We start from the raw sequence: 12,760 nt of genomic DNA on the forward strand, positions 1-12,760 counted from the left end.
TGACGTTTTACTCAAACAAGTTTTCGTCGACGGCAGAGTCAGAGAGACAGACAAGAAACACTACCTACCACCACGCTGTCTGGACAAGCTTTTCTCTGACGCAGCAATCATCCAATGTGAGATTGTAAATACGGCATATGATGTTCCATTTTCTTTCAGTACTTTTCTAAAAATACATTTTAACTAATTGTTTATGAATATATCGATGACCACAATTATGGCTACTATTTATACACGTTTCGCTCTAAAAATTGTGTATATCCTCTGTATTGAAGTGAATAAAAAAAAATCCCTCTACTGATTTCATATACGGGACATGGTGAACTAAAAACTGGAATATCTGAGTATCTATAACGTCTGGATGTCACATTTAGGCCTATCTTCAGCTCTAAGTTTCATTTATTCACCTCTTTCTGTTTCTAAGAAGTGTTAAATTAATATCCACCGACCGTTGTATTATAATCTACAAATGAATTCAGTTCGATAAATTTCATGAATCATAACTTTCACAAACTATCGGTAAATTTCACAAATAGCACAATATAAATGTAATATTTTATCATTTTTCTTTCATTAGACACAGGTATATGATTGCTACAGTATCTTTAGTATATGCCTGTCAAAGTACAGCTCTGGAGGGATATTTTTAGCTCCATCATATAAGTATTTTAGCTACCTTCTTATCAAGAAGAGGCTAAGCAAGACTACATACAGCCGGTCTTCTGTATTTATTTAGGGTTGCTAGAAAATAAAATCATGTGAGTGATCAACATCTTCATTGTTTGCTTTATTGAGTTTATGCCTGAAGATATGCTATATAGGCTAAGAAATTGAGAATCACAAATATGGCCATAACAAAAACAGTTGTGGCTAGAGGAGTAGCATTAATTAATTGGTTTAAATTTCACGTCTGTTTTCAGACGAAGGTACTACTTGAAGTTGGAATTGCATTACAGCACTACTGCAATTTGTAGATATCCGAGGCAAAACCGCATTAAGGATTGAATTAATGATCACGTATGTAGAAAATTGCCTTATCTACTTGGCCACAAAAAGAGAATGGAACGAGATTCGATCCACGGTCTGTCGATTTGGGTCAGCCAGCCGAAAAATATTAATAATATAAATATTGAATACTAAACTCGGTTAAGGTGTGACTATTCTTTGTTACTGTGTAAGAAGTCAAGTGTGATTCATCACTTCAGCTTCGAAACTCCTATATACGTGTTAGCAAACGCGCCTTCGGAGTGAAAGATCTTGTTTCTGTTCCCAGCGCAAGCTCACAGGTTTTCAGTTTGACGTTGGAAAACAAATACTGTGGTGATAAGACAGTCCTAGCACCCCAAAGGGTGAGATAAGATGAGAGTGACATGTAAAAATAATTGAAAACGACTGTTATTAGTATCGAATATTCGGGACTATTCATCACTCTTGATGTCATTTTAAATCCAAGTTCAGCCACCATCGACTATCGGGGAGGGAGAGGCTGAGAAAGGGTGAAAAATAAAATGTTCAAAATGGCCGTTATTACTGTTGAGTCCATAGTTTTCGGGGTCGCTAAGCTGATTCGTGGCAGTCTCGGACATTTAAGCCCAAGTTAAGTCGAATACGCAGAACCATAAGTGAATAGTTGTTCTGGAATTCTCGAAAATTTCGCTCTTGAGGGAGGAAAATGGCAAATTTCGTAATTACTTTCGCAATTGAAATTAACGTTATCTGTTGTTTGTGATTACATCACAGGAAAATGTCTAAAGCGTTCGAAACGAGATTTACAACATACGGTAGTATCTACCTGAAGTTGTCACTCTGATTAATGAGCGCATCCTAAGGAAATAGAAGGATACAAAATTTATCCCAATAATAGAGTATGTTATGAGTTATTATTACAATTTCATGGACATGTATTTCCAAAGGAGAGTAGGCTGGAAGGAGGTTTAAATATTTTCGATAGTCTATTTCCCTCGTACAAAGAACATGCGTTTCAGGAAGTTACTCATAAGGCAGGCGTCTGTGTTTAGAACGAGGAAGTTACTTGATTTGATTCCGAATTTAGTGTCCCTTATAGTAGTGAAGCTATATGAGACGTGGACCTACAGTTTAGCATAGGATCCGAACCATGTGAGCTCCCGACGCAAATGGAATCTGGGTCTTCCACGCTCAGAAGGAAAGAAAGAAAGAAGAATAAGCTAGCTCAAGCATACACTCAGGTAACGAGAAATGATTTTCTATCATTTCTACTGCTTATATTGATATACCATTAAAGGCTGCGGAAGTGTAATCTTCAACAGAAGATGGAACAAACTTACGACGTGTTTATACAGTATATAGTTCCCTTCAGACCCAGCAACACTGTGCGGCGTAAATTTCAAAAATGAAATGAAATCTTTATGTTTAATGTCCTACGTTTTTACCCTTTAGGCTAAGGAAAATGACTAGGAAGATAAGTGAATGATAATGGAAGAACTAATGGAATGATAATGTAGGAGGAAACGGGTGTATCCCGAGAAAACTCAGGATACGATGTTGTTCACCACATGGTGAAAACTAAGCAGGCAATATTATTAATAAAGTCTTGAGGGTTTCGCTCGGGAACAGCTGGCAATTAGACAGCCCTGCTCTAGTACAAGATTATTGGAAACAATCGTAGCTCACGTATGATGACACCCTGAGTTCTACCTGATACCGGGCCTATGGGAACTTTCTGCCATGCACGATGTAACATATCACAACTGACTGATGTAATGCATCCATGACACGTACTGGTATATTGTGCACCGTGCAGAGTGAAAGTGGTTTGTAGATTACCTTTAATATACACTCCGGGAAATAAAACGTACATTACTTACTAACCAGAATAAGTTTAGTATCAGCAAGACCCAATCAATCAATCGGTTTGGTAGTCGCCACTGAACCCACATCTGACTTGTCTGTGAACCCAGCGAAAGAAGGTCTATACCATGTAAAATTACGAAATCACAGTGATTATTTCTTCATCTAAATAGGACATGCCATATCCTTCCTCATGGGTTATAGCGCAAAACGGATTAACTTGAAAAAGTCACATATATCTTTTTCGTAGATATAGAGCAAAACGGATCAACTCTGGATTTCTCCCGCTACATCTAAAAATAAGTGTCGTACTATTAATTTATAGGTTTCAAGTAAAAGTTTTCAAACAACCGGTTGAAACCATTGTTGTTTGTTCCAAACATACGAACAAAGGTATAGAACTCTAAAAGAGAAGTAAACTCTCAAGTTTTAGTAAATTGACTGCGCTTACATCCTTTAATTAAGAACTCCCATTTTGCGGTTTTCTTTAACTTTACTCACAGTGTTCCCGAGACTAAGGAAGTCAATGATAATGAGTGAAATACTGGAATTAAGGTGGGAAAACGAGAAAACCCACACGCACAGTGCTTTTCCACCATAAAGCGCACTTGGCGTGAGCTAGGATCGAACCAGGCACTCGCTCAGAGGTGAGCATTCTACCACTGAGCACCAGAGGCCCCTTAAATAGTTTATTAAGTCTTACTTTTAAATAGGTGTAACAAATAGATAATTTTTATGTAGATTCATTATTTTAAATATTTCTCCACATCATTATTAGTTCTAAATTTGAAATAACATGTAACAAATTTGCGATTCACAATCACAGTATTTTCTTCTATAGTAGATATGATTTGCTTCAACACCGTAAAATCAACCAAATTACGGTATGCATACAGTAATATCATTGTTCAATTTCCAACCTTGTCTGTGTCAAGAATGTACGCAAAATGAGTCGGATCTAAGAGAGCTCTTAAGGACCTAGGTTCATTTTTTAGACTTGTCTCTGGAAGACAATATAGTTTTCTGTGACCAGAAGTGTACCATTTTCTTACAGTAGCACATTACTGCACAGAATGTGTAGAATTACAATTTAGGTGTCTTCCCGTTCTGTCGAAAGGCCCTCGAGCAGTTTGTAGAAAATATTTTCAATGATCTTATCATTCTGTATGAGACTTCAGACAGAATGGGAATCGTCGAATGGGATCGAACCACGCACTCGCTCAGAGGTGAGCATTCTACCACTGAGCAGAAGCCCCTTAAATAGTTTATTAGGTCCTAATTTTAAATATATGTAACAAATATATAATTTTTATGTAGATTCATTATTTTAAATATTTCTTCACATCAGTATCTGCACTTTTATTTTCACTACTAGTTAACTTGTGATAGGATCTTAAGAATTAGTCGATATTGCAATAAATACAACAAAAAATAAGTAACAAATGTTTTTAACTGCTCCACTGGAAGAATGTTTTAAGGATCCGGGGGAAAGCCTTGCAGTATGCGTAGCAAAATGTATTAACCACAAATGTTGGATTTACGTTGTATTATCTTCTGGCATACAACTTTACAGTATCATGAAAATTGTAATACTCACAGCGCAAGTAAAAGGCATTTTATTTTATTTCTTGACATCTTCATCTCTTTTGAAAATGAAGACTGATTTTCTCTTTTCTCTCTCTCTCTCTCTCTCTCTCTCTCTCATGCAATAGATGAATAGTATGAGTTACATGTTTCCAGAAAGGAGCAGTATATTTTCAAATATTATTGCTTGTACCGTGCTAATTTAATAGGATTTTGATAAATAACTTCTTCCTTTGACTTCAAGGAGTCACTGGACAAGAGCATGTTATGAGGACACTCGAATTCGCAGTGAAACAAATAAAGAAAATGTAAAACAGGTGGTTAGCTTCAAGTCTATTTGTAGTTAAAATATTGCCTAAAGGCCCTCGAGCAGTTTGTAGAAAATATTTTAAATGATCTTATCTTCAGACAGAACGGGAATTCCCGTTCTGCCTAATCTTTCCAGACGGGGAATTCTGTGCAGGAAGAGATTTTTCTTGGAAAGTTTTCTTTAGTAATTATAATAGATTCTGTGAGGGGAGTAACTATTTATTTAAGTCTCATCATAAATTTTAGATGTTTTTCTAGTTGCCTCTATTTCTATTTACTGTTTATTTCCAAAACCTACTATTACCAGTTTATTTCCAAAACAGGCTAAAAAGAATATTTTTGTCGGGAACTCTATTGTCTATTTCCAAAACATGCTAAAACTGCATTTGAGAGAAATAGCGTTTTATGGTCAGTAATTTTAACTAATTTCATTCCTACTTAAAATAGTTTATACCTTTGTTTAAAGACTGGTAGCACTGAGACTAACAACAACTTTCCCAGAGTTTCCTTAGAATATTATGCGTTCATTTGTTTCCTTTGTTGACATTGTGAAACCCTCCAAAGATCGAGATCAGTTTGTTTGTTGGTGTGCCATCATACATACGTAGCGTGTTCAAACTAGGTACCCAATTTGAAAAATAATTAATAAATTTCCAAAAAGCTAGTGGGTTGCCAGAATGTCGGACAACACAGATTTTCAAGCTTCTGAGCAACATATGAAAGTTGAATATAAACCAAGGAAACGCAAACGGTGTCCAGAGAATTGGAAGAGAACTCTGGATAAGGTAAGAATGCGCAACTCTAATGACAAAGGTTATCACATATGAACCTACAAGAGCGATGATAGCTTTTGTAAGATAGGTAAAGTATTAGAAAATGATATACAAGCATTCTATGCAGTGTTTCGTTCAGGAAAAATGTTCCTGTGGGGAACATTTGGTATTCCGGGGATACTACTGGTGCTATTCTATTTATTATCATATTATAGACGCATTATTTTGGTCTCCTCCGAGGGGACACTCTCAGAGCTCCGGGGAGGCAGTGTTCCTCCCCCCCCAAAAAAACATGTCTGGAAGAAACACCGATTCCATTATAAATTTTGTGGTCTCGTTGTGCAGTTAAAGAAAGAATGTTTTTGCACAGGAATATTGTAGTAAAGTCAGTATTTCGAACAAACAGAAGTGAATCAATGAATGCCAATGTCACGAAGCGACAATGGTCTACAAACTATACGATCCCAACGAATAATGGCATACTAAAAATATGCAAAGAAGCATTCATGTGTATTCTCAATGTGGGAAGAGCAAAAGTTGAAAAGGTTGCTAGAGACAAGCCTTCGCTATCTGATTAGACTATCAAAGAGACAAAAAGTGGGGCTAGATACAATAAAGTAAAAAGCGTTTTAAATGAAGAGATCTATTACACATTAAATCATTGAAATGCAGAGAAAAACACTATGGTAGAAACAACACTCCTGGTCAGTGTTATCTGTCAAGAAATTTGACTGTAAAACAGGAAGACCTTTTTCGAACTTTGTCCTATATCACAGTGTAACTTCTTAAAAAATACAGTATAACCCAAAGGAGGCTTCAAATTTATATTTCGAAAAGAAGAGCCTTTGTTTGGTAAAAGTTTTGCAGTGAAAAATAATTTTGAATTTGCTATATAAAATGGATTATACCCAAACATGAAAGATGTTCTATTTCTATAATAATTATAATTTACTGTTATTAACAACACATTAATGTATTACGACAGTCTTATCTTCCTTTGAAGTAAATAGTAGTGCTTTTGAACATGATTATTTCCAAAAAGTTCCAAAATTGTTATCTTTATTTCCAAAAAATGCTAAAAACCAATTTTATTTCCAAAACATGAACATAATATTAAATATATAAATGAGTAGATATGTGCTTCAAAATAACAATATTAACAAACAATAAGAGCAGGAGAATTTATGGTCTCCTGTAAAATCGCAATGAATGGAAACAGCAGGTTTTGGAAATAAGCTTCTCAGTTCTGTTATTTACATCTACTTTAGTGAAAATGAATGTATTTTTTTCTTTTTTAAATACCTTCAGGAAAATGGAAAATTGGTTTATTCAGTTGCAAGAAAGCCGTTTGACATTGTAACTGGAACGAACATAAAACAAAGTTATTTTAGTCCAATATCAAATCATTCCACAACAAATTTTATTCCGGTTTCCAGAGTTTATCTCCAGCATGCTAAGGCTTGCAGTACTTAAAAGGTGTCATAGTTCACATCCTCAAGACATATATTAAATAAACAATGCAAGAGGATGCATAAGGTGGCCTCCCCGCAAAAAAAAGAGCCTTTGTCTTCTACATCACAACTCATTTTTCGGTATCACCGGAGCAGGTGATTTATTTTCTATACCTGATTCTATACTACAGGTATATGCAATATGTCATATATACTTATATTGTCAATGTTAATACTAGCAACTAGAGATGCAAAAAAGCCGGATTTTTTGAATCGATGGTTTTTTTTCACATAAAAAGCCGGCTTTTTTGGGAAAAAACGAGAATTTTGGAAATTTTGGCTTTTTTCAACTTCATGATTTTTCTATCTAAATAGCTTTCTTATAGTATATTCTATAATTAGATAAAAATTCCATGACCTGAATGTGATATTATGCTCTGAAATTCACCATCAAGATGGATGGAGCACATGTTTTACGAATTAAAGCTAACATGAAGAATGTAGTATTTGAGGGTAATTTTAGAGGCTATTTAACTTTATTTTAACTTTTGAGTTATCGACATCTTTTTTCTTCTCTAGTTTGTCATCCGTGTTTCATTTCTAAGAGCTTTTAGTACTCTAGCTTCTAGCGCAAAAGTTAAACTTGCCCGTTTTTCTATTTATCCGTCAAAGCGTACGTTTTTCAATATATCCGTCAAACCGTACTTCCACATTTCTGTTATACTGTAGCTGTGAAGTGATTTAGCAATAATTTTCCGGACACAACCTTGAATACCAATTTATACAAATAATCAGTAGCGGATTTAGAAAAGTACTTTAGGAGGGTTTTTTTCTGATTGTTTCGTTTCCTAAAAAGTCCTACTTTTATTTGGGAAGTGCTTGAAGTTTATGAGTACAGGCATAACTAATATTTCGTTTCGTTTATATGTTTAGCAATAATCTTCCGGATACAACTTTAAAAATCATTTTATACTGAGAATCAGTGGCGGATTTAGAAAAGTATTTTAGGAAGGGTTTCTTACTAATTTTTAGTTTTTTTAAACATTCGTAATTTTTATTTGTCGGGAGCTTAAAGTTTATGAGTAAAGGCATAAATAATAGATATTTCGTTTGTTGCAGACATTCCGTAACTTTGGGGAACGGGCTTCAGTCCGAAAGACCGCTCCCCTAACCTTCGCAAAACCGTCACTGCTGGTAATTAGTAATAATAACGATTTAAAAACAATAAAAAAGGAAGTCGCCCAACTCACAGTACACGCACTATTTCTACATTCACAGATGGAATGAAGAAAAGCTTTGTCAGAATGGTCGAATGCTGGTTGAGTCCCGGACTTCCCGATAGAAGCGCAAAAGCTAATCACTCAGTCATGTTTGTTGTGCAGTTGTATTTAGCTTAACCTAAATATATTCCGTAGTCTTTTTTTTTTTTTGGGGGGGGGGGAGTTCCGTAATGATATGTTGAATCCCTCTTGTTAAAAATTCAGAAAACTTGAGGATTGGGTAAACTGTGATGGTGGTTCTATAAAACTTAACTGTAGAATTTCAAGAATATACAGGACCAAAAGCTCTAGATGTGCAGCCTTTAAGTGTATCATATAAATCTAAGTATTTCTCTTATGTTTTATTTTAATTTTATTGTGTTTCAAAAAGAGGGTATGGAATATTTTGAAGTAAAAATACTACATACTATTTTGCTAGTTATTTGTGTATTCTTTAAAAAGAAGTGTTTACTTTTAGGGTTGGCTGATTTACACCAACTTTTTTTTTTTTTTTTTTAATAACTGGTTTAAACCACAAAAATAAAAAGAATGAAAAATGCGAATCGTGTGAACTTCATGGTAACGTTTCCAGATATCAAACCACCTGCAATAGTTTTATTTCCCTTTCACCTTTTAATCAAGGTGTCCCATGTTCAATTCTCGGTCGAACCACAATCCTTTTTTCATGCGTAACCCAAGTAGCGGTTCGGATGTCAGTTTAAGCGAAAGTCTTCTCCTTGATAACCTCGGTATTTCGTAAGGATGTTAAGCCTAAATATACGAAACAAACCAAATTGTATATTTCTACATGCCTAAATGCGTGTTGTTTTATAAAGAAGCCAATATTGCTTAAATATATTGATAGAAATTGGCAAAATTTATAGATTGCCTACGTAGCTTCCAACATTAGCTTGGATTGGACTTTCAATTATATCTACGTACCGGTACTAAATTTGTAATTTAATACCTCAGTTTTAGCGTACTGATTATGGTACGTTGACCTTTAAATTTTACATGCAAAGCAATAACAGGATTTTCCCGTTATTGTCTTACATTTCAAGTAATGACGGGATTTTCCCAATGGCTAGGGCGGGAGATTCTCAACTTAAGAAATTTACTGACCGCACTTCTTTAAGCTTATGGGAGTTCTTCCGGCATAACCCCGCTGTTGCATAATAACATCAAGGCGAAACAAACTTAGGCTATTTCTGTGAATATGTAATATAAATACATAAAGCAAAAAATCTAAGTCAAAAAAGCCTGGTTTAAACATCCCCCAAAAAACGGGTTTTTGGCATATTCAAAAACAACCACGGTTCTTGCCAACTCTGCTTACTTTTGTATATAGGAGGTTTAAAAAATTCTTATTATATACATTGGTTAATCCTGTGGAATTCATAATGTAAATATGTTGAAGAAAAATTGTTTGAAATATTTTTTCGAAATTCGTAGTTTATTTTCGATGATTTATATTATTATCAGCATCAACCACTAATTAAATGATTTTTTGTGTTATAGAGAAGCGATACAAAGTCTGTTTTATCAATTTAAAGCAGTATTTTGAAAAAAGCCCAAAATTTCCGAAGCAAAAAAGCAAAGCAGAAAAAACCGAGTTTTTTTTCCAAAAAAGCCGGTTTTTTTCCGAGCCCTTGCATCTCTACTAGCAACACTAAATACCACATATTGTCAATATAGCCAATACAATTTAAAGCAAAATCTCGTTGTCACTGTTCTGAATGTAAACAGTATGTAACCACCTCTACGTAAGCCACCAAGTCAATTACATGTGATTCCAGGCTCTCATATTCAAAAGTACTAAACTCCCTCTCCCTCCCCGATTATGTAACTTTTTGATTTAATTGAAACTCTACAAAAAATATACAAGTATTTCAATATATTATGTTGATATTTTGTATTACTGCTATTTACAGAAGACAAATCAGCTGATAAGGTTATGCCCAAAAAGGAGTTGTAATATAGAAGACTAAGAATAACCGTAAGAAAGGGCCTCTTTATGCATCATCTTGCATTGTTTGTTTAATATATGACCAAACATATCTTGAGGATTTAAACTATGGTACTTTTTAAATACTGCAAGCCTTAGCATGCTAGAAATAAATTACTGGAAATCTGAACGAGTTTTTGTTGTGAAATGACTTGATATTACACAGAAGTACGTTTGCTTTGTGTTCTTTCCAGTTACAATGTTAAACGGCTTTCCTGCAACTGAGTCAATCAATTTTCCATTTCCCTGCAGGTATTAAAAAAATATATTCATCTTTACTAAAGTAGATGTGAATAACACTGCAAATAACAGAACTATATCTTAATCATTTTTCCGAGAAGAACAAGTAGAAAAACATTTAAAATTTATGATGAAACTTGAAGAAATAGTTATTCTTCTTACAGAATCTGTTACAATTACTAAACAGATTATTACAAATGTAGGACAAAATCCAAGAAGACAAAAGGAAAGTTCTGACAAAACGGACAAAATTCAAGGGACAGAATCATAGGAGCAGCCTAATAAGATTATCATTATTTTTTTCTTCAACTGTCATGCATCTAAAATGTTACTTTTAATTTTTCACTTCACTGAAATAACATTTTTTTTAAATACTGGAAACCTAATAAAATACGTAAAACTGTTATAGTAAGTATATATTTCACATTTTGATCTTTGCAAAAAATAAATTTTGATCAGTATTTCAGAATTAAAATAAACAAATATGTATACAATACTCATAATAAAAGACTGCTATATGCTACCTCATAAGGATGAAATTTTTTAAAAAATCAAATAACATCACAGTTACTTTTCGTTGGTCTTACAGTAAATTATAAATGTATTAAAAATATATTAAATGTATAATAAATAGGAGTACATAGAACTTTCCATATGAGTGTATGTGAAACTAATTAAAGGCAATCTGCCCTTGTATTATAATATTTTTCCGTTTTATTGGGTTTTCAGTATTTAAAAAAAAAGTCATTTCAGTAAATTGAAAAAAAAAATATAGATAACATTTTAGAATATGACAATTGAAGGGAAAAAATAATCATATAGGGTGTGCACTGGTACATCCAATATATTTATACTCCTATGATTCGGTCCCTTGGATTTTGTTTGTCTCGTGAGAATTTTCCTTGATTTGTGAGCGCTTCGATTTTGTCCCCGCGCTCGTTATTACAGCCATTATATACATGAGTTCTGATCTGCGTAAAAACACACTGGGAGGCAAGTATTTCCGTGCTGTATTTCCTTTTTTTTAAAAAAAACCTCCCTGCATAAAATTTCCTGTCTCCAAAGATTCCCGTTCTGCCTAAAGATAAGATCATTGGAAATATTTTGTACAAAGCGCTGGAGGGCCTTTAGGCAGATCGGGAATGAATCACAATTTAATTGAATAAAATATAAGATAACGAATAGTTTTGTGAAATATTGAAAACTTTAAATAAATTGCACAAAAGTTTATTAAAATTATGATCTCCTGTGATATAGAAAGTGTCTATAACTTACCAGATAGCAGACCGAGGGCTAAATCTTAGGATCTGAGATGTTTTAGAACAATTTAGTTAACTTGCAGAAATGCGGTGAAAATACAAAATAACAAGGCCCACTATAATAAAGCTGAATATAATATTGAATGACTTTACTGACGAAATTATCAAATTCTTAAACAATGGTTTTCAATACTTTAGATATACTTGTAGCTCTCTTCTGGAAATATATTCTGCTACATGAAGTGCAATGCTGTCACATGCTACAAGACATCTTCCTGGACAAGGGATCTTCCTGCTTTGAATTTCTTTTCGACATGCTACTCTGTACTTTCATTACAAGAATGCAGAAACAGAAATTTAGAAAAGGGCAACCACTCATGCAGTGAAGTGCTTCCAATTTGGATCTTCGCAACAAACATATCATTTTTCTGGGCTCAACGGCTATCTTCAGTTTCCTTAACAATGCATGCCCACGGTCTCATGGTCTTTAATATATCATCAGCATCACTATACCTCGTTTTAGTAAATAAATAAATAATATGTATAACTCTTACCTGATCGACGAATTCCGTAAGATCTTTAAGGCTAATATTATACACAATGTTCCTAGAAAGAAAAATAATAAATAGCATTATAATTTAAATTGAAATAAGTATCATACACATCACAGTTTCATATGTTCAACACAATATATATATATATATATATATATATATATATATATATATATATATATATATATATATATATATATATATGGTTCTTTGAAAAAATCACTTATTTTAAACACATGATTCATAAAATAGTTATTATATTTGATTAGAGCCTGTAAGGAAAATTATATATAGTGTGTGTATCCATGTCCTGTAATCAGAACCTCTATACACTGAGGAATAGAATCAAACAGGCAATGAAGCAGAGATGCCTTTCGTTTCTGGGATACACATGGTTAGACATTGTCCTACTGAAATATGATGTCTGGAGTTGTATGAAGGACGGGTATGAAACTTCCCTGATGTACTAGTGGAGGTGCTTGCTGAGGTTACCCTCA

The 12,760-nt window shown here is 33.8% G+C and overlaps 1 protein-coding gene across 1 annotated transcript in view; it reads right to left on the bottom strand.

The window, feature by feature from the left end:
- LOC145678427 (semaphorin-1A-like) overlaps positions 1-12,760 on the bottom strand; it is a gene marked incomplete in the record, with an annotated part of 854,086 nt that overhangs the window by 409,344 nt on the left and 431,982 nt on the right. The window contains 1 exon segment of the mRNA XM_081748545.1: positions 12,264-12,315. Within this exon segment, the coding sequence (XP_081604671.1) occupies positions 12,264-12,315 (52 nt within the window).

The sequence above is a fragment of the Thermobia domestica genome, chromosome 2, assembly GCF_964235325.1.
Source record: "Thermobia domestica chromosome 2, izTheDome1.hap1.1, whole genome shotgun sequence".
Taxonomy (NCBI): Eukaryota; Metazoa; Arthropoda; class Insecta; order Zygentoma; family Lepismatidae; genus Thermobia; species Thermobia domestica.